Source organism: Carex rostrata, chromosome 1, assembly GCF_964058835.1.
Source record: "Carex rostrata chromosome 1, lpCarRost1.2, whole genome shotgun sequence".
NCBI classification, from domain to species: Eukaryota; Viridiplantae; Streptophyta; class Magnoliopsida; order Poales; family Cyperaceae; genus Carex; species Carex rostrata.
The window spans coordinates 8,444,843-8,468,847 of record NC_135918.1 but is presented as its reverse complement, the minus strand read 5'-3'; the positions used below and the strand labels follow the sequence as shown (position 1 = coordinate 8,468,847).

Genomic DNA, 24,005 nt, shown 5'->3' with positions numbered 1-24,005 from the left:
CACGTGAATGGCAGAGTGGGCCCTCATTTTTTAGGCATTATTCTTTTTCTCTCTCTTTCTCTTTTCACACACATAAACAGACTACCCTTTATAATAAAATTTACAATATATTATTTATTTAATTATTTACATAATTTTTCTTATTTCAAGTAGGTTAGAAATTTAAATAAAAATATATGCTTTTGAAATATATTAAGATTTTCCATAACACATTTCATAAATTATTCCGTGCGTATCCATATCTATGAGTTCCCACCTTTTCATTGAATTCTCACTTCCGTCAAATTTCATCCTGTGTAATCCCGTGACAAACGAACATGTTCTAATAAATGTTGGTAGAAGTCAAAATTACAACATCAATATAGAATCACCGCATGTGAGAAAAATCTAATATATATACGCCTTCAATATAGTAGTGCCGGTTTGTAATGGTTAATCATAAAAGAATATTGTTCAACCGATGGAGGTTCCATGTTAATTCAATTTATTTGTTTGTTGGATTTTGATTTTGACGAATTTATGTCAATTATAACTTCTTAATCCAAATATGATTCATCAATAGACAGAACTCAATAAATTACTTATTGCTTAAGAATCAGAGACTGAAAAAACTGGCGTACAAGTACAATAAATTTCATTACAAGTTTTTTAAAAACTGTGCATAATATAGTCACTAGGTCCATTGACATTCTTCATTAATAATAAAGATTTAATTAGAGGCAAAAAATATAAAAATATTTATTAAGAAGTAAAATCTATATTAAAGTTCCCAATAAATGCTTCGTGGTTTACGCGGTTACGCGTATGACACGTGGCGATGTCTGACCTTCATCACCGACCTTGACCCTGTCGCAGTCTCGCAGATCTCCAAGTAGGAGCATGCCAAATAGCCGACCCTGACGAAATCATTTTTTATCCTTTCTCTTTCTCCTAATTAAAAATACACACTTTCTCAAATTGTACACAGAATGACAGAAAACACTCTTCTCGCAGTCGGATCCACATCATCACTAGTTTGACCTACTATGAACTCTTAATCACTGTGATTTATTCTCCTAATTAAAAGTACTTTTTTTTTTCTCAAATTTTATAAAATGTATCAGATTTATTACAAAATGAGGAGAGTTCAAGTGCTTTCATTTTTATGTCTCATTCATACTTTTATTTTTAAAACTTAAATGTAAAAAAAAAATTGTTATATATGATCTACATCATTTTATCTATGTACATGTAAATAATTATGACATTTCAATTTAATTTTTTTTGTAAAAAAAAACGCTGATATAAATAATTAAGGAACGTTAATTTTTCAATTTATTGATTTACAAAAAAAAAATTATAAGTGATAAAATTTTTATTTGCATACAAGAAAAATAACATAGATTAAGTTTTATTTAGTGTTTAAGTTTAAAATTTTAAGCTATTAATGTTTTAATAAATAAAAATATGATGCAGACAAAAAATAGAAGTATTTGAATCATCGCCATACATTGTACATTTAACTACAGTGACAAATAACATATTTTTGGTATCATAAATTTTAAATTAGAAAATATATATCTTCAAAAGGTGAATATTTAAAATCTAAAAAAAATACAGATATGAATAAGTATATTCATAAAACCGTTTTACAAATTAAAATTATATTCACATCTATATTTAAATTCGAGAATAATCGGATCGGAAAGAATCACGGGTAATATCTTGCCTTTACCCCATTTGCACTTTTCTTTTAGACTTCATCAGTAAACTTTAGACCAAAGCTGGTGGGGCCGATTTGTCGTGTCCCCCCCGGTACCGGAGGTGCAATTGGAAAAATGGACCGGTCCAGATCAATTTATCCATATCAAACTCAATCCGGTGCCTGTTGAGGTTGTTGGGGTCTGCTTTGAGAATCATGCCAAGTGAAATGAACGGTCTAGATTTACAGCTTGTACCTCAGGTACCCGGGGGTGATACGGAACCAATCTAGTGGATCTGAGCATCTAGTCGGCAATCTACAAAACCGACACCTGTCGAGTTAGAGGACCCTTTAATCGCATGACACGTGTCTTAAGACCTAGGCTTATATAATGAATTCCCTCTTTTACCTTATCGCCACAAGACAAACACAAGCAAATCCCAAATCAAAGCTTTTTTTTAACCTTTTAATCTTCGAGTTTTCAGTAATTCAAGAAAATGAGCAAGTTGTGGATTATGCCTTACTCATCTCCACTCCTTAGCTGGGTACTCGTCTCTCTCTCTCTCTCTCAGACACACACACTGACACACACACAGACAATCGCACACACTGGTAAAATAAAAGTTTGGATGTAAATAACAATGGTGTGATGTGTTTTAAAATGCAGGCCAACGCTAATGCTGCTTTATCCCTTGTAAGTACCTCTTATGCTGCTTCAAGCTTTTGGGTTTATTTGTGGTTTTGTGATTTCCATATTTCCTCTTTTATTTTTATTCTTTTTGAAAAAGTAGCAACAGTTAGTTGTTTCATTAAAGAAACAACCACATACAATATTCTATAAAGAAGAAAAGACAAAACCACTATAACCTCACTGGTACTGAGGTACCAGTATCATTTTTCTACAAATTTGCACATATAACTCCTACTGGTACTGATCTCAGATTGGTACCAAGTTACCTACTAGACTGATATCAACCCATTACCAGTTTCTCTTTTATTACTAGTTTATGAAAACAGCAAAAGACATATGCATAGAAACAACACTTTTTGAAGTACTAATAGCCAAGAAACCATGTAGTTCAAAAAGGCCTAATGGATCAGATAACTTTTTGTACATATTCCATTTAAAATTAGTAAGAGTTTTAAATGAAATGTAATATGCTTGCTCAGTAATGTAAGCAGAAATAAATGGATAATTGACATTTATTGTTCGCAAATTAATTAGGTATGCTTCTATTCAAGCAATGGAGACTGCATCCAAACTTGATGATGAGCAATGGTTGGCATATTGGATCTTGTACTCTTTTATAACTCTACTGGAGATGGTGCTTGAGTCCTTAATTTACTGGTATAATTTCCCTAGATCCTTGTAAATTAAAATGCAATTTTTTAGCATTCTGATATTTTCATTTGTCAGAAAGTGAAATTCTGATGGGGAACATTAATCAGCAAATTGTTCACCAGATAAAACATTTTTGTATTAATATTAAATAGCAAACCCTTTTACCTCTTTTAATTAATCTCAAATAATTAGGTCCATTTTATTAGTCTTAATTGCTGAAATTTAGGTCTGATTCTCTGTTTTTCACTTTGTAGGATACCGATATGGTACGAATTGAAACTGTTGTTTGTGGCATGGTTGGTGTTACCATACTTCAGAGGTGCAGCATTTGTGTATAATAAGTTAGTCAGAGAACAACTAAGAAAATACAATGGAACCGGGACTAAAGAAGGAAACAAACTGAAGGCCTCTTCTACCTCGCCGAAAGATAAGGATAAGCTCAGGAGCAAATTCATCTCCTTTGTTACCCCTAAAAGGTACTGGTTTTGATTATACCTTCTGAAGATCAAACTCTTTAAATTGATTGCCAAGACTGTTCTATTAAGTTTCATGGGTGTATATTTGATTTGAGCTAAGCTGTATATTGAATGATTTATTAATGTACTATTATTTTATCTTAATTACAGGGAGAGCGAGAAGCCATCTGAAATGTGATAATTTTCTTATAAGAACACCATTTCTTGTAGCTCTTGCTTTTTCTTTTTCTTTTTTTTCTCCTTGTATGTTGTCTAAGTTTTCATGCTTAGATGGATCAGGAAAGGAATGTTAATGTAGAATTGTAGATTACCTTAGTCAGTAGAGGAATATTGCAACGAATAATTGTATGGTTGTATGATTTCTTCCTTTTCGTTCTCTCTCTCTTTCTTTCTGTTATGCTTAGATGGAATCATGATTGTAGGCCTTAAGATAAAAGAAGGCCTGGTCTACTACTCTACTTGAACAAGTCTCATAACGGGCTACTTATAATTAGATAATTGGGCCTAAAATTGGATGGGCTGAATCTCCAATATAAGGTCCAATTAAGGTCAACTATTACTGGACCTTTTGATCATGTCTTCAAGCCCAGTATATATTTATTACTTTGCACGTTGGATTAGTCTAAATTGTATGATTGGAACAAGTTGTTCCACATGGAGACTACATGCAATACCACTTGGTGCTTCCAAATTGACAGTTTACCAAACTCTAAAGTCAAAAGTAAAATGCAATCATTCGTATTAGAAATACTTCGCCTGGAAGAGAAGAATACAAAAATGGAGTTACGAAGATTCTTGCTGTCTTTTTATTTATTTTTGATGTGGCTTGTTACCTTGTCTTTCTAGATACAAGTTCCACTATTAATCTTCTTAAACTAACTATAATTCAAAAAATTCAAATCCATGCATTCCTCACCTGTTGTAACCATAGTGACAAAATTTCGTGATTCGGGAATAATTCGGATATGATTAGGAATTGATTTGGAATTATCCGGATCAGAGATCTCAGTCATGTAAGAAAGCAAAAAAGAAAAAAAAAACCCAAAAAAAAAAATTCCGCGAAAAATTTGGAAAATTTTTGCGAATAATTCAGAATTTTTTTGTATAATTCGCAAACTATTCGAGTTTAATTCGGTCAATGTTCGGCCAACCGAATAATTCGGCAATCGGTTCGGTATCACAAAAAAAGACGACTTATTCGGGTTTAATTTGCGAATCTAGTTGTAACCTACTTTTAAGCTCCAAAAAGCAAAGCCACAATAACAAAGTAAATTGTTGCTTTCAGCGCAACTATAAGAATTGAATCTTTCACAAAAATGGTGGGGTTTGTGTTCTGTTTTGTGGATTTGAATTAGAAAGGGATGGGGTTTCAGGTTTGGGACTGACTAATATTATTGGAATCAGTTCAGTGTTATGATTGGATTTACCTTTTAAAACAATGATAATAAAAATAAAATAGAACTGTGAGAAAATAAACAACAGCAAATATTGGTGCTTCATTTACTATTCTTCTAATCATGTATTCTGAATCTCTGATAGACCGTAGTTTATAATCAAAATGTTCAATTATTTATACTTTTACCCACTACCCAGGTGAAATATATCCTCTGTTAAAATTCTCCTGTTTAATTGTTATATGTAGGGCTCGTCATGAGCTGGGCTCAGCTTGAACTCGTCACGAGTTGGCTTGTCCAAACTGAAATTTTAACTTGAAATCGTCATGAGCTGGATCAAGCTAGCTCGTTGGATCTGACTGGATCTTGTTTTAAGAAGAAAATAAATTTCACAAATTTTATGGACCGAGCTAGACAGTATAAAATACACAAAAATTCTTACAAATTCACAAATTGATGCCTCGTCTAGCTGGTGAGCAAACTTGGCTCCTGCTTGAACTTGAACTAGTCAGTAGAGGAATATTGCAACGAATAATTGTATGGTTGTATGATTTCTCCTTTTCGTTCTCTCTTTCTTTCTGTTATGCTTAGATGGAATCATGATTGTAGGCCTTAAGATAAAAGAAGGCCTGGTCTACTGGAACAAGTTTCATAACGGGCTACATATAATTAGATATCTGGGCCTAAAATTCGATGGGCTGAATCCCCAATATAAGGTCCAATTATGGTCGACTATTACTGGACCTTTTGATCATGTCTTCAAAGCCCGATATATATTTATTCCTTTGCACGTTGGATTATTCAAAGAATCAAAATGTATGATTGGAATAAGTTCTTCCACATGGAGACTACATGCAATTGCCACTTGGTGCTTCCAAATTGACAGTTTACCGATCTCTCAAGTCAAAAGGAAAAATGCAATCATTGTATTAGAAATACTTCGCCTGGAAGAGAAGAATACAAAAATGGAGTTATGAAGATTCTTGCTGTCTTTTTTTATTTATTTATTTTTGATGTGGCTTGTTATTCTTTTGAAAGATACAAGTTCCACTATTAATCTTCTTAAAGTAACTATAATTTTGATCAGATATCTCAGTCATGTAAGAAAATAAATTTTAAAAAAAAATGAAAAAAATTTAGAAAAATTTTGTAAAATTAAAAAAAAAAATCGTAAAATTCGCAAATTATTAAGGTTTAATTTGATCAAAGTTCGGTTAACCAAATAATTCGGTGTTCGATTCGGCATCACAAAAAAAAAAAAAAAAATTATTCGGATTTAATTCGCGAATCTTGTGGCTATTGTTGTAATCTACTTTTAAGCTCCACAAAGCAAAGCCACAATAACAAAGTAAATTGTTGCTTTCAGCGCAACTATAAGAATTGAATCTTTCACAAAAATGGTGGGGTTTGTGTTCTGTTTTGTGGGTTTGAATTAGAAAGGGATGGGGTTTCATGCAGGTTTGCTACTGACTAATATTATTGGAATTAATTCAGTGTTATGATTGGATTTAGCTTTTAAAACAATGATAATAAAAATAAAATAAAACTGTGAGAAAATTAACAACAGCAAATATTGGTGCTTCATTTACTATTCTTCTAATCATGTATTCTGAATCTCTGATGGACCGTAGTTTATAATCAAAATGTTCAATTATTTATACTATTACCCACTACCCTGGGTGAAATCCTCCGTTAAAATTCTTCTGTTTAATTGCTATATGTAGGGGAGGAAAACGAGCTGGGCTCAGCTTGAACTCGTCACGGGTGGCTCATTCGAGTGACGAGCGAGCTGATTTTAGGGGTCAGATTTGAAATCTCAGCTTCAAATTGTCACGAGCTAGACCGAGCTAGCTCACTGGATCTGGCTGGATCTTGTTATAAGAAAAAAATAAATTCCACAAACTTTATGGACCGAGCTGACTGAGTTGGACTGAGCTAGATAGTATAAAATGCACACAAATTCACAAATTGATGCCTAGCCGAGTTGGTGAGCAAAGTTGGCTCCAGCTTAAACTCGTTAATTCTGGACCAAGCTAGTGGCGAGCTGGCTCGTGAACAACTCGGTCCAATAAGGAACGAGGTGTTAGCAAGCGAGTCAGATATGAGTCACTATCGAACCATGAGGTACGAGCTTTTTTGCCATCCCTAGTTATATGGAGGCAATTAGTATAACCAACCGATTTTTTTTTTATTATAAATAAATGAAAATCTTATTATAAATAGAAATTAGAAGTATAGAACTTGTTGTTCTAGGCTAGTTTTTTGGACTAAGGTTTGTTATTTGGATAATTGGATTAGACATTCTTATTATAGACAACTGATGCTATTAGTATAAACTTAATCTGCTAGTCGAAATATTTGATAATTTAACTTCTAACTTACCATAAACAGGTTGGAAGACAATTATCAAACTGTTTATTTTTAATTTACCATAAGAAAATATTTTTGTTCTAGGAACTCGCAAACTGGTAATTTCTACCAAGTTTACTAACAATTTTTTCATATGTGAGTATCATGCCTAGAATCACAACAAAACTTCCTCGAATATTATTATAAAATTCATAAAAGCCATACCTAATTTATTCTTATGATGAGAGCTAGTATATTGATATCTGATTATTTTGTTATCGCTACTAATTAAGACTTATATCTTTATTTTGGTGACACTGGATTACAACTTATATTTTCAAAGTCTAAACATTAAACCGTTCAATGTGATGAATATATTAAAATGTGCTTGCAGATCAAATATTACATTTTTTTTTGATTTTTTTTACTATTTATTAAGATGGATACAAAAATTCAAAGGTCTGAAAACAACGATTTTGTAAAATACTTAATAAATACTAAAAGAATTAAAAAAAAATGTAAAAATTTGATCTGCAAGCACATTTTAATATATCCATCATGTTGAACGGTCTGGATCGACTGTTTGAACTTTGAAAACTTTGAAAATATAGAATGTAATCTGGTGTCACTAAAAAAGGGTTTAAGTGGATCCCTTCTCTTTTTAAAATTCAGTATAATAATATTATCATTCAATTTAATATCACTAAATTTATTTGAATATGACTTAGATCAAATGTTGAATCAGAAAAATTAATAGAAAAAAGACCAAACATCATAAAATATTTTAGTGAAGGGATTTTGAACAGATTCCGATTCAACCAAACAATATACATGACAGCAAAGGAAATAGTTAGATATTAATTAATTATCTGAGCTCTAAATAATAATAAATACTGGGATCTTGTAACAGTAAAAGAATTCTAGAGAAGTAATAATTAGACTATTGTGTAATAAATACTGGGAGCAGAAGACAAATTTTGCGAGGGACTATTGTGCTCTTCTGGCTGTTATCTTTACAAGCTAATTATCTTCACCTTTTAATTTTCAGTTTCGCCCATTGTAAATAAAAACTTCTTTTTTTAATATCAATATATCTGTTGGCGGCACTAATCAAAGAAAGATATTGAGTGAAGTTGATAGATGGTTAGGCACTTGTTGAATTTGAGCCCCATGCCAATCCAAATTAAAATGGGAATCTCATATTGGGGCATTCACAATTGACCATCTATTCAATTGAAATGAAATGAATATACATAGTTTCTCAATGCTTCTTCCTTAGTCCCCAAGTACTACTCTAGTCAATTCAAGAATATCTTTGTGCTTCATAATTTATGTTCATCTATTCCTTTTGTCCATGCTATTGACCTACACCAAAGTAAGTTGCATTAATTTGTGACACCTAGCTAAGAAATTTTGTCCTTAAGAAAAATATGTCTTTTTACTAATTACTGATCCAGCTAAATATATAGTTCTGCATTGGTTCTCTAACCTCTATTTATTTAGGACACTGATAACAATCCCCGTAGCCTTCACTCCGCATTTATCCCCGCAGATATTGCCAAAAAAAACATGGAGGGACCGTTCAATCATTAATGAGCATTTAAAAAGCTGCGAGTATTAACTTGAAGCATCAAAGTATTTATCTTAAATTTGTCAGGTATTAAACCCTCTGCAATGATCTCTATTTATGAAAGAATAAATTAATCCATTAATTGTCCCCGCACAAAATTTCTTTTTTTTTAATCGTCCCCGCACAACTGGGGACCATTAAACATGGGGGGACCGCTCAATCATTAATGAGCGTTTAAAAAACTGCGGGTATTTAACTTGAAGCATCGAAATATTTAACTTGAATTTGTCAGGTATTAAACCCTATGCAATGATCTATATTTATGAAAGAATAAATCAATCCATTAATTGTCCCCGCACAAAATTTCTTTTTTTTTGAATCGTCCCCGCACAACTGGAGACCATTAAATAAACAATCCCCTCACCCAATGATAAATACTTTGAGACATAATGATAAATACTTTATGTTACATAGATAAATACTTTACATTATATGGATAAATACTTTATATTACATGGATAAATACTTCTCAGGCATACTTGCAACTTTCAGTAAAACATCAATGATAAATACTCTCAGACATAATGATGAATACTCTATGTTACATGGATAAATAATTTATGTTACAAGGATAAATACTTCTCAAAAATAATGATAAATATTTTTTTGAACATCAATTAACAGATAAGCATTTATTAACGGGGATTGTTATTAGATAACAGTAGAATTAATGCGGAGATTGTTTTTAAAGGAATAATTAATGCGGAAATTATTATTAGAGGAAGGCATAATTAATGCGGGAATTGGTATTAAATGACAATCTAATTTAATGCGGGAATAAAAAGAAACTTTTAACGAAATTAGTGGGGAAATATATGGCAGTTAAGGAAGAGAGAGTGCGGGGAAAATGAGGGGATGTGAGTGGGGGGTTTCATATAATTATTCATTTATTTAAGTTTATAAATTGAAATTATTATTATAATTTAAAGTATATATTTTTGCTCACATAAAAAAAATTTATGCCTCCACTTTGCTTACAATCATAAAATTCTCAACAATACCTACGTTGTGAGGAAAAAAAAAACACTTCACAAAAATAAATAAAATCAGTAATATATATTTTCAGAAAAAAAAAAAAATCAGAATCAATGCTAAGGTGAATTGAAACCATTCTAAGTACGGACTTATAAGAAAGTGTGAATGTGAACATGAGGTGGGGAGGGGCGGGGAGGTAGAAAGAAATGAGGTTCCAAGTTTCCAACAAAGACATTTAATTAATAATTTTAAAAAGTTGTATCTTGAAATTTTTTTTTCAATAACAATCATTAAATAACTTAAAGTTTTTATTTTTTTCAAAAATAAATACAACTTTTTATAAATTAAATGTACTAAAAGGATGACAATATTTTCTGTATTACCTAGAAGTGACTTTTGAACCGGGATCAATAACTCAGAATTCAAGCATTTTTATTTTTTTACAATAACACATAATGAAATATATTAATTTTTCTTACAGCCGCGAAAAATCCGGCCTGAAAAATGTTGATCTAGGTTATTTGCTACAGTCTTTCTAATAAATCAAATTATATTATATTTCATCTATTTTCAAAGAAATATATTCAACATTTCTAATATTTCAATACAAAAAATTAAAAATAAACAAAATTCTGTTTTTTAAAAAAAAAAAAAAAAAACTTGGAACCGTGAAATTTTTCCACGGTTTGGAATTAAAATTCTAAGTCGTGGAAAAATTTCACGGTTTGGGTATTTTTAAAACTATTTCTAAACCATGGTTATTATTATTAAAATATTTTGTTAATTGGGTAAAAATAAAAATGTCGGTCTAAAACTTCATGTTTATTAAGCGTAGCTGATTTGGGGGGAAATAAATACGCTGTTATCCCAAGAAATAATAAGGATTTGTTGCTCCGATCTCAACCAATTCCCAAGAAATAACAAGATCATATTATTCGATCTCAACCATTCAAATTTTTTCATATGTGAATCTCAACAAATTAAGTTTTTCATGTGCAAATTTTAACAAAGATCAACAGTTAAAATCAGAATAACAGTTCCTGTTATTCCCAAGAAATAACACATATTTATTTCCGATCTGAGGTACATAGGTCCTCAGTATCTTTTCACGAAAATGATTTCAATTTTTTTTTTTTTTTTGGATAAAAATGAGGACAATCTTCCAACTTATATATATTTATTAAATATTTCGACTGAATTTTAAACATATGACTTTCCCCTTGAAAATACACACATACTCTTCAATTTCGTCTTAATAAATCTCAAAAAATTAATAATTGTTGTCTTAGTTTGGGTTACTCCAAATTCAAATCTTTTGAATTTAAGCCTTTGATGTTGGATCAACTTTCGGTCTCGAGCAAATGCAAGTAATTGATTGTTCGATTGGAACTGTATATCAAATACAACCATAAGTAAATTCTTACTCGTTCAAAAATAAAATTGTGTGTACATTTTCATACAGATATTATGTTGAACAATTCAGATTAATTGTTTGAATGATACATAATATGAATCAATATGCGCTATACATAGTACCATAGCTTCACTCAAGTATTAGTAATACATCTTAAAACATACCACCATATATATATATATATAGAGTTAGGCTGGGGTGCTATGGATAGCATAGTGGCCTCTATGCTACGGCTCAATATTCGAGTTTTTAAAATCCAAACGGTCGATCCGAACCGTTCATCTTATTCTCCATATTAATATCTGCTTGGAGACCAAATTTTATAATTTTCTGAATTTTTTTACTATTTATTAAGCCACTTTGAAAATCGCTAATCCAACGGTTTTACTGTTTTGTGCAGCCACCGTTGGATCAACAATTTTGTAAAATACTTAATAAATAGTAAAAAAATTCAGAAAAATATAAAATTTGGTCTCCAAGCAGATATTAATATGGAGAATAAGATGAACGGTTTGGATCGACCGTTTGGATTTTGAAAACTTGAATATTGAGCCGTAGCATAGAGGCCACTATGCTATCCATAGCACCCCAGCCTAACTCTATATATATATATATATATATCATATATATCGTAGTATATATTTGTGAGTAACATATATCACTACAAGAATAGAGCAGTATTCGTAGACTGCGGAGGTAAAAAGTGACTATCTGAAAGGATACATCGACATAAAAGTGTTTTTACTAAATTTGTCAGTATTAATGACAAGTGTATCCGCAACAATATCCTCACGAATACTGTCTCATATGTCTCATGACCTAGGTACTCCCATAAAACATCATACTTGGACCTTTGCATCATACATAATTCTACCAACTCACCAAATACTTCCAAGTACAAAAAAATATTAAATCAAAACACACTAATTAGAAAAACAGGCGTTTGGATTAGTGTATGATAGAGAAATGCAGTCCATTACTTACTCACCCTATTTAGAAAAACAGGTGTTTGGATTATAATATGACAAAGAAATGCAGTCCATTACTTACTCGCACTAGTTAAAAAAACAGGCGTTTGGATTAGAGTATGACAAAGAAATTGAAGTCCATTACTTACTCACCCGAAATTAGAGGAGGACAGGTGTATGGAAGAAAACAGGCCTTTGGATGATTGAGTTGGTGATAGCGAGAGAATAAAAAAATCCTGAAATTCATGGGGGAGATTATGTGTCAAATTTCAAGTCGTTCACTTTTGAATTGCCTCAAATTTTGGTCGTCTGGCTTTACAAGCCCCTGATCAACTCGGTATTATCACTTACAAAATTAATTACTATATAAGATTTTGCGTTAATCTTTATTACTGATCACAAGTATATTGTATATATCTTGACCTTATCATGATCAACAACCAGCTGTCATAATTAAATTAATTAAAGTAACACGTGGAATTGGGCCATACTTAATTAATTCGAAGGATAAGGTGTGAAAAGAATGTACCTTTTAAGGTACGATGAACCAAAATTAAATGTTAGGAGTCTTAATTTTTAGATTAATAGGCTCTTTTGAGAGTACAATGTACTTTGTTCTCTAACCCAACAAAGCATAAGCATATATAAAGTTTCATATTCTTTTTGCCTTGTTCTTAACACCAATTTTGTGAAGGTTCCTTTTTCTGTTTCCTATTTTTACACACATATTGAATCCCATGCTACAAAAGTCCTATTTATATAATTAAGAAAAGAAAAAACAGAATCCGGCATATATAATTGGTCGCTTTTAAATTGTGATCCTTATCAACTTATAAACTTAGTACAATTATTAATGCAATTGATAGTCTCTATTTAAAAGATCAATTAATTTCATTAACGAATCAACCACATAAAAGTTAATTGTCACTTTGTTAGAGAAAAAAAAAAGTGCAAGTAAAAAATTAAAAAGAGAGAAGTAGGATCAACTAGTAAATATCTTTAATAAATAATTATATCTAATTATGTTTGAGAAAATCACAAACAAGTTTAGAATTAATCGACATTTACAATCCTAACTGGTTGAGAAGTGATGTTGAAAATAAAAATAAAAATAAAAATAAAATGATTGATCTCAGAATACATTCATAGCTATGTTCTCTTGTTAGGATTTTTTTTTTATAAATAGAATCAAATTTAAATATTTCAACGAAACAAGCATATTGAATTTGTTTTTTTATAAAAAACAACACCGTAGATCGGTGGAGGCAGTTTACTATCCAGGCAATAAGTATGTGAATCGGTTGAGCTGTTTTTGATAACAATTAAATTCAATATATTTGTTTCGCTGAAATAGTTAACTTTGATGCTATTTTAAAAGAAAAAAAAAATCCTTGTTAGGAGTAGGAAAGAAAATAAACGGTATATTGTACACAGGTATCAAGACAACCAAAATTAAAATAGGTATTAGGTTAGGTACCAACAGCTCCTTTTGGGCCTTGTAATTAAATAGAGATCATAAGAACTTTGTAAACATATAGAAAATAAACAACAAATACTTTTCTATTCAGAAATTATAAAATCAACACGATAAAAGGTAAAGGCTTGAATCTTGTGTAGATGTGTCTTAATTAAGGTCTGAACTGAAAGACTAATGGAAATAAATGTATATATTAATTTATGACCTAAAAGCTACTCGTTAATTAAATTAATCTTTGTCGTTGGAAATAAATTCAATAGACATAATATGTTTTGGAAAATTAAATGTATTATAAGATGTATACCTGTGGACTAGGATTAATTTCAAGTTTTATTTATAATTAAAAATGTTCGTATTTGATTTGGATCTAGTTCAAATTTTAGGTCAGAACTTAAAAGCATTGCAGATGAGTCAAAAATTTATGATAAGACATAATATTACAATTATTTTGAATTAGAAGTTTAGAACCATATTTATATATATATATATATATAGAGAGAGAGAGAGAGAATGGCTAAACTCAAATCGTTTGTTCCTGGACTCAGGAACAAACGACTCAATTCTCTGATTTCCGAAGTTCAAACGGCCGATCCAAACCGTTAGATGTTTAATCTATATTAAAATGTGCTTGGAGACAAAATTTTATATTTTTTGGAATTTTTTTACTATTTATTAAGATGGTTTGAAAGTCACTGTTTTTTTATGGTGCAGAATTTTAATAAAAACAGCGATTTTCAAACAATCTTGATAAATAGTAAAATTAAAAAAAAAACATATAAAATTTAGTCTCCAAGCACATTTTAATATAGATTAAACATCTAACGGTTTGGATCGGCCATTTGAACTTCAAAAATTGGAGAACCGAGTCATTTGTTCCTAAGTCCAGGAACAAACGATTTGAGCTTAGCCCCTCTCTCTCTCTATATATATATATTTAGAAACATTATATATTTTTTAAAATAATATAGCAAAACTAAGTGTTGTAATGAATTCTTTGAGCCTGGGGAGGAATTAATTAAATGCCGCCTCCTACATGCCGTAGTGTATCTCCGTCTCTAGGAGCTAATTAAAAGACTGTATATAATCTTATAATTAGCTCTTTTAAAATAGCTCAATATTAAATGCCTCCTATATGCCGTAGTGCATAAGGTAGAAGGATTTCAACAATTTAGATTCATCGTTTGAAGCAAATTCGATAGATTTTAGAGTTGAGTTCACATAAGACCTTAGTGAACTTAAGAACACGTACCTTAGTCCTACTCAATAATTGAGCTCGATTTGTGTTCGACTTGTAAACAAATCAAATTAGAATTAAAATCAGATGGATTTACCGCTCGACCATAATAAATTATTTTCACTCAACATCAGAGTAGTGCAATCATGCATGGTTTCACTATATGAATTATATGACTGATTGATTGCGGTTATTAAATTAAACAAAGAACGACGTAGTCTTAATTATGCCCCTATTAAAATCAATTAATTGGTAGAGAAAGCATTACACAATAAAGGGAAGCCACGAAAGAAACCAATCACTTTCCTTGGCGTTTTAAACAACATAGAGAATCAAAACAAATTATAGAACAAAAGCAACACCTTTTGAGACCTATAAATACCCCTTTCATGTACTACTCTTTGTTCCAGTAGACCAATATCCAAATCCCCACATAATTTCAACTACTTCTAGAACCTCAAAACCTTTGGTTATTCCAAAATGGACCCTTTCAGATCATTGGTAAAATATAGTCTAAGGGTTTTAATGCTTGGTTTTTTCCTCTCAAGTCTCACCTGGGTGCCTCAAGTTTATCACTTTTTCATCATTTTCTTCTCAGTTTCACTTCCTAAAATTATATCAATGGCTGTGGCACCAAAAAGCCTCTTCATTGTATCTAATCTAATTGTCATCTTTCTTTTCGGCGAATCGAAGCTTGGAAAATGTACTAAGAATGATGAGTACGATTGTATGATTGGAAATGAGAAAGTTGAATATTTCGAAGTGGAGAGAAAGATGTTGTCATATGAAATTTCAAAAGAAACAGATCATGTAGAGATTATTCAAGAGAATAAGGAGGTTGAGGTGGTAGAAGTAGTCGAAGAGAGAGATATTGTAGACATTGTTGATAAGAAAGAAATAATAATGATACAAGAGGATGGAGAAGAAGGGGAGAGAGAGTGTGAAGAAATGGAGATGAGAGAGGATGAAGAAGAAATGGAGAGAGAAGAGGAAGAAATGGAGGAGTGGCCTGCAGAAGAGTTTAACAAAAGAGTGGAGGACTTTATTGCTAAATTTAACATGCAAATAAGGCTAGAAGCAAGAATGGCTATCTCCTGTTATTAATTTGCTTAGTGTATGACGTATTAGGAAGAAAAAAAAAATATAAGAGCACAAAATCTAGTGTGTTGTACATATAAAGCTAATTATAACTTTGTATTTTAGATAACTGATGTAATGCTTCTGATTTCTAAACAGAATGCCGTTTGCTATTTTATTTAGAGATCGAGAAATTTTGTCAAGATTTTAATTCTGTAATTTGTTTATGTACCTTCCTTCAGTTCAATACCTCAATTTATTTTACCAGTTTATGCACCTCCGGTACAATTCCTAAATTCTGTTTACCAGTTTATGTATTTATGTACTTACCAGTTCAAAACGGAGAGCTGATATAGGCCCAGTTCGGCCCAAACATTGGGCCAGGGCCTTAGAATTCTGAGAGCTTGGGTTGGGTCTGATGCCAATATGCTTCTCAATTCTCATCCTCTTTTGGACAACCCGTTATGTGCTATGTGCAGTTCCTTTAAATATTGTGCAGAATATTATAATGGGTTTTCAAATGAAACTTGTTTTTACTTAATATCGTAAATAATTGTTCTGACATATATTATGATCAGTTTAACTTATTTTAACAATTCAATTCAATATACGAAACAGCACGATAAAATGTAAAATGGAACGATTCACTAAACGCAATATGATTTGGAAACATTCCATATAAAAATATTGTCGATTATTATAAATCGGTATTCTCCTGGCTAAAAACGCCATATCAACAATATTTATAATCATCGACTGCTATCGTTTATTTGATTTGAAGGGGTAAAAACAGCTAAAAATTTCAAATTTTTGAAGTGCTAAAAATTGCGAAGTTGCACAAATTCGAAAACTGTTCTGCAAGGTAAATATTATCAAATACCATCTGAACTTAATTACAAGCAGTGAAACAAACCAGCCACATATAACAGGTTTTGCAAATTAACATGCTACTACAGCATACAACCTTATTTTATGTACAAACAGATACATGAGCAACCAGACAAGAAGCTTTATTTCACCTCATTCTTTCTTGATTTCAGGGGTCTGGAGAGATGATGGGTAAAGCACATGCTTCGCGCCGGTAGTATCCAGCATCTTTTTGCTAGGTGCCTCGGATACCGGGTGACCTGGTTGGGTCATGTACAGCATGCGATAACACCACTCTGGCACCTCTGGTGCAAACACACGCCAAAGGTATATCACTCTGAACCACGTTGGAATTGTTAGGTACCGGTCCCCTCGGCACACAGCATCAACCATGGCCTTTGCACAATTCTCGGCATATTCTACTGGCATCACCCCAATTTGAGCCTACAAGTGTTCATTGTTTATTTAAGTGCAGTGCTAGAATCATAAATGTCATTAATTACAACAAAATGGAAGGTTAGGCTTACATCTCTGGTTTCTTGATCCACTTGGGTGTCGCCATGTTCGGATAAAACCTTCCCTTTGGTCATCTCCGACTCGACCCATCCGGGTGTGGCAATTGTAATTCCTACTGCATCGCCGATTTCAATGCGTAGTGTCTCGAAGAAGTTTATCACAGCTGCGTTTGCAGCCTGTAATTAAACATATTTCAATGCTCTCAGATAACTGTGAAATAAACAGAGCTTTGGGCCAAGGCCTTCTAAAAGCCCTTTAAATCAAAGGGCAATGGGTGTTTGGATTATGACGTATTAGTTGTAATGTTGTTTTAGCCAGAAACGAATCTTAAGATATGTTCTAATTATTTCATAAGTCTTTTTTTATTAGAGAAATTTAGATATATCCCCATCATAACTTGCTTAATTAGATATTTCCCCATCCAAAGTTGAAAATTAGTTATTTCCCCATCTAAACATATCTATTTTATTAATATACCCATTCTAAATTTTTTTCACTGTAAAATTCATATTAATATTAATAAAATAAATATTTGACAATTTTACCCTTAAATAATTCTTTCATCTTTCTTCCCTCTTTGTAAGCTTCACTCTTCCCCATGGCTATGCTCTTGCCTTCCCCTTTCCCTGCTCGCGTTGCACCCCTGATATCACCTTACTGCCTATTTTAAACCCCACAGGAGCCTCGCTGTCACTGCTTCTCTCAAGAATAATAAAGGAACTGGTGGTTCATGGGTCAGCCCGGACTAGCTCACTTCACTGACCCGAACTATCTCTCCGCGCGCGATAACTCAGACTTGCTTGGAGGCCCTCTTCCTGCCATTGTACAAGTGGATGATGAAGAACGGCCCGGTGCACTGACTGGCAGCTGAGCCCCACAATTTCATGGTCGTGACCCTACTGTTACTAGCAAACTGGCATCAGAGAGTGAAGACCTTTCATGTTTGGTGCATGTCAAACATTTTTGCATGAGTTATATATTATTATTTTGTATACAATACAATGATTTGTGCTTAAATGTACTATTTCCGTATACCATGTACTTTATGATTGTGCATCATTAAACTGGTGTTTACAATAATTATTTGTAGAATTTTGATTTTTGAAATTAATGGCAAAAAGACACATAACGTTGGGCTATGCTTTTGGAGCTTCTAAGGGAGGCATGATTTGTTTCTCCCTTGAAACAGAGGAATATCACACCTGGAGAGAGGGAGGGTGGGGCATAGCCGCATAGCCATCTTGAAAGGAAGGGAAGAAAGAAGAAAGAATTATTTAAGGGTAAAATTGTCAAATATTTATTTTATTAATATTAATATGAATTTTACAGTGAAATTTTTTTAGAATGGGTATATTAATAAAATAGCTATGTTTAGATGGGGAAATAACTAATTTCAAACTTTGGATGGGGAAATATCTAATTAAGCAAGTTATGATGGGGATATATCTAAATTTCTCTTTTTATTATTACTATATTTTGAGAAATCTTATATTATTGTCGGTTGATTACTCATAGGGGTTTTCTTGTAAAACTTTATGGTTTCTAGATGAAATCTGTGGGTATCTCCAACTTCTGCCAAAACAAAACCTTTATGGTTTCTAAAAAAAAAAAAAAACTTCTTGTAAAACTTTATGGTTTCTAGATGAAATCTGTTGGTATCTCCAACTTCTACATGAAATCTTGGGTTTTTTTTTTTTTTTTGCTGTTAATACCTATATATCTCCATCTATTTCTAACAGAAAAACAGGCAAGAAAAATTAAGGTCAGACAAGTACACTGTAGAAGCTCATTCTTGGATAAGGGTTCCAACCACTTGATGAGGCGGTGACGAGGATTTTTCCTCCGGTCCTTCTAAGATATGGAATGGCAGCATGGGTTGGGAAAACCGAACCCCAAAAGTTTACATCCTGAAAATCAATAAAGAAATACACATGAATAAATGATATATATATGCAATGCATAACCTTTGGGTTCCACTCCAATTGTACAGATAAATTCCATCACGTGTGTGTGTACGTGTGCTATTTTTATTTTTGGGTTGGGGCGGGGGTTGGATGCTTTCCGGTTAACGATTTTAAACAATCTAAAATTCTAAATGGTTCAATCAGAGGTTGAATCATAATTTAGACCAAATCTGGCCTGAGCTCTGGCTGATCTACAACATAAAAATATCACACTATTTGTACAATTTGCTATTGGTCAGGTACGAATGTATCGAGCCATACACCCAAGTTACTGTGGGGACCGAGAGAATGTGAGATAAAGAAAGAGAGACAAAGACTTAATACCATAACAGGAGTGAAGATGGTAACATCTGGCACTTCCTCAAATGCACAAACATGCGCTATGCCGGCATTGGTTACGAGATGATCCACTTTCAATGGAAACCAAAAACAACAGAAAAACATTAATTTTCACGGGTCGAACCAATTAATACACACAAATCACATATATGTTATTAATTGATTTTGGTAACCGTTAGACTATTTATAATTTCAATGCATTTAATCATTTTCATCAAGTTACACAAATTTGATGCGTCTAAAAAAACATCACAGAAGTTATCTCATCATCAAATAAGAAGAACTCACATCGGCCATAATGATTGACGGTGGCTTCAACAAATCGGTGACAGTCTTCTTGCATGGAAACATCACCGGGGATAACAAGGACTTCTGGAGCACCGATGTCACGTGCTCGCTCAGCAACCTCACGCAGACTACCCTCCCTTCTGGCCACGAGGGACAGTGCCGCTCCTCTTTTTGCATATTGATAGGCCAATTGCTACAAATTGCACATGCATCAATCACATGACTTAATTACACAAAACAAGTCTTATTTACCTCGAAAAATCGGATTAAATTAAACTTACTAATGAAAAATGGAAACCAAATCTTATAATTTTAGAGCAATTTACCCTAATGAGGTTAATAGGTAATAGAGTTTGCAGCAGAACTGCAGAATTGAAGGCATTGAAATGGATTTAATGTCAGCGGTCACAGCCTTGTTTTGTGTAATTAAGTCATGCGACCACATTACAGTCTGTTTTGTGTAATTAAGTCATGTGACCACACAAGTGACCACACAGGCTGTGACCGCTGACATTAATTAAATCTACGTGGTCATGCGACCACACAAGTGACTCACAGGAGATCAAATAAGAACGTCTCATTACGGTTTGTTTTTCTGATATCAAACCTATGTGGTCACTTGTGTGTCCATGTACAGAACTTGTATTACTAAATACTAATTAGTTTCCTCTTTTTTTTTTTTTCTCTCTTTTCCTTTTTGTGACTTAATTTCTAAAGGATGATCTATGCATGCACACATAGATAGATCTCTGATTGTTTCTAAAGGGTTTTATGGGGAGAAAAAGCAACAAGATAATATTAATTAATACCTCGCCAATGCCAGACGAAGCGCCGGTGATGAGCACGACCTTGCTGTTGACGTCTTCAGGGAAAATTGATGAGAGAAAAGAAAGAGAGAGCTTGAAGAAGTAGAAAGGAGGCAACATGAAGAAAAGAGTCATAAGCAGTGTAGGTGTGCCTATCAAGTTCATCAATGTAGTTATGATATCCATACTTTTGATTGATATTTCTTCAATTGATTCAAACCTCTTCCCTTTTCTTCCTCAAAAAATTAAAGAAGCAACACTTGGAATGAGATAATGAGATAATGAGATAGAAGACCAGGAGAGATTGATTGTATCTGGAGGTCTCCATTTTACAATTGATAAGTATTAGATCCTCTCCATTTCAACTGAACTCAAAGATATTTTTCTCTTAATTTGTTCAAAGGTTGGCTATATACATTTTTTATATTGATACATCATTAAATTGGTTTGAAAGTTGAGGTGGAAGCGTAATAGTTGTAATAAAATAGTGCTTCTGTTAAATAGAAACAGGTTTGTGATATTTTGCAATATAGTGAATATAACATATTGAAAGTTAGATTGCACCGAGCCAATTTTAAAGAAAAATATTAAAAAGAAAATTAGAAACTAGGAGAACACAACTATCCAGTTTATAAGAACTGGAGGGGATTTAGCTAAATAAATTATGCAGATGTGGGCTCATGACACGACGACACGTAGATAGTTCAGAGGACACGTGACGCAGGGAGAGAGCCAGCTGCCAAGCGTTACATGCTGGAGGGAGTTCAGATCCAGTAAAGTAACCCAGTCGTTGGGTTTTAGATCAGAACCGTACGATTCAAATCCGTGATAATCCATCCGATGTGAAGGACACATATTTTGAGCAAGGAATTGGAATTCCGAAGCAACCTCGAACAATGGATTCGAATTGGACGATCTCGATCTAAAATTCAAAAGTTGAATTACTTTAGAGGATTGGACCCTTATGGAGATAGCTTAATTTAAAAAAGAAAAACTCCTCTCATGTTTTCCCCGCGGAATCGGGACTCGGAGCATTTTTCTTAGGAGTTCAGCTTGGGTTCGATGCCCATTGGATCCAAAGTGGTTTCAATGGGTTCGCTCACCATCGGATCTGCTTTAAGATTCGCGCTTGAACTTTTACATATGTTTTAAAATTTGTGCGCACGAATTTTAAAACAGATCTGATGGTGAGCGAACCCATTGGAACCACTTTGGATCCAATGGGCATCGGACCCAAACAGAAGTCTTTTCTTAGATATACTCAAATTTAAATATTTGAACAGTATACTGAATTGTTAAATATTTGAACAAAACAAGTATACTGAATTAAAAAAAGAAGTATAATAAGCAATGTAAGTACGTACACTAAATATAGTAAGCATGGTAATCAAATTTAAATATTTTAACAAAAAACACTCGGGGAAGGCAAAAAAATAAGTATAGTAAGCATGCACAGTAAGTATAGTAGCTGCGTCTGTTTCAACTTTAGTTTTCTTGTATCGTTGAAATATTTAAATTTAATTCTATTTTAAAAAAAAATCCTTACAAGCGTTATAGATATCCTTTGATCTGTTTATCCGACCCCGGATGAAGAATTTTTCTTTCATTAAAGTAACAGATAATATTAGAGAAAAAATTTATTTCGTATGAAATTTATATTTAGATGAAGACAAATAACAATGCATGATATAATTTTATTATATATAAATTTATTCAATAATATTTTTTGTTTGTTTATTTGATTCGTACCGTATTTAATAAGACATATATAAGTTTATGTTTTTTTTAGTTTATCAGATACAGATAGGAATAGGAGTATTTTTTTTGTTAACTTATAGTAAAAATATTAAAATGATTTCCCCTCGATTCCTATCATACCCATTAACACTCCTATGGCGGTATGATCATGGGTGGAGTTACATACATTTAGGGCATGTTCGGTCTCCAATTGGGAATGGGCATGGGCATATGAATTGAACTGAAAAGTATTGTTTCCGTGGAGAAACAAAAAATTCAGTTGAACTGCATTTTTTTTTTCCCACGGAAACAGTAACTCGGCCGAACAGGACCTAATTAAGATAGTCTATTCTTGGATTTTGAAAAAGATAACATATCCGTATATATTTGGTTCAGATCTGAGTTTTGTCTAATCTTGAATTTCAACTTTGCCTATTCTGGACTCAGTCTCAACTCTAAGTGAAAATCGATCGAATTGCTACAAATTTAGTAGAGCTTTTCATCAATATATTTGAGAATATAATAACAGAAGAGGGTAATTATGAAAATAAAATAGTGAGATCATAATAAATTTGTTACATTTTTTTTTCAAAGTAATGGGCTAAATTCGTTTACAAAGGAATATTTTGAATTTTAATGTAATACATTGAATTGTTTTATGAGGTCTACTTGTTAAAAAAATGGACTGAATTTTAAAGAAAGAGTTTTATAGACTATGCTTCAAAGTAAAATTTAATACTTCAATGTTTTAGATTAATTTTTTTATCTTAAATGTTTTTTAAAAAAAAAATCGAGTTTCCAATCTGATTCAGTCAATTTCTAGCAATTTTCTCGATATAATTTTAATAACATTTTCTTTTATCTATTCTTGATGCCCTTGTATACGACTTATTACATTACATCTTTCGTGCGGATAATTAAGATTTGCATGAAGTAGATGTACATGAATTTTAATACAGATCGAACGGCTCTTACCAAACATCAGAATGAATTTGATCTTATGCTCATCGAGCTGCCTCCTTCTCTTTATCCTGAAAATCGAACTGGTCCCATTATTTCATTTTTTTCAGAATTATGATTTATATAAGTAAACACAAATTTCTATAATTATTTCTAGTTTACATGAGCAGAAGAAAATTGAAAGATTAATTATTATTTGTTCGGTCAAATTTTATTTATGATTTTTTTCATATTAAACTTTTTGGGTTTTTTATACTTTTGCCTGTTAGATTTTCTATTAAACATAAATCTAAAAATTAAAAATTGTTCAAATAATCTGATTAGTTAATCCTTATAAAGTAAAGTAAATGTTAATTCACATAATCAATATATAAGAAAATTTTGATTATTAGAGTCCCGATCGTTGGTAATTGGTTGAAATAAAGAGGCATTAACAATTCAAATAAAAATTAGTTATTAACGTGCTTAAAAATTATGAAAATTTTTACCTAAGTAAAAACAAGCAGAAATT

At 32.1% G+C, this 24,005-nt stretch overlaps 3 protein-coding genes across 3 annotated transcripts; 2 read left to right on the top strand and 1 right to left on the bottom strand.

Moving 5' to 3' along the window:
* Nucleotides 1-2,163: 2,163 nt before the first annotated feature.
* On the top strand, nucleotides 2,164-3,891 carry LOC144556071 (HVA22-like protein e). The gene is given in 6 exon segments (XM_078304565.1): nucleotides 2,164-2,199; nucleotides 2,201-2,226; nucleotides 2,349-2,375; nucleotides 2,907-3,029; nucleotides 3,278-3,499; nucleotides 3,650-3,891. Coding segments are annotated over 6 exon segments (447 nt in total). The 5' UTR covers nucleotides 2,164-2,178; the 3' UTR covers nucleotides 3,678-3,891.
* An 11,473-nt stretch (nucleotides 3,892-15,364) lies between these two features.
* Nucleotides 15,365-16,146, top strand: LOC144565786 (uncharacterized). The gene has a single exon (XM_078315626.1). It carries the CDS (start codon nucleotides 15,421-15,423, stop codon nucleotides 16,042-16,044), a length of 624 nt encoding a protein of 207 aa, XP_078171752.1. The 5' UTR covers nucleotides 15,365-15,420; the 3' UTR covers nucleotides 16,045-16,146.
* A 710-nt stretch (nucleotides 16,147-16,856) lies between these two features.
* LOC144565780 (11-beta-hydroxysteroid dehydrogenase A-like) lies at nucleotides 16,857-21,130 on the bottom strand. The gene is made up of 6 exons (XM_078315617.1): nucleotides 20,801-21,130; nucleotides 19,992-20,184; nucleotides 19,689-19,774; nucleotides 19,176-19,307; nucleotides 17,412-17,576; nucleotides 16,857-17,328 (listed from the first exon to the last, which is right to left on the bottom strand). The coding sequence occupies exons 1-6, from the start codon at nucleotides 20,981-20,983 to the stop codon at nucleotides 17,038-17,040; spliced, it is 1,050 nt and encodes a 349-aa protein (XP_078171743.1). The 5' UTR covers nucleotides 20,984-21,130; the 3' UTR covers nucleotides 16,857-17,037.
* Between the last annotated feature and the right edge of the window lie 2,875 nt (nucleotides 21,131-24,005).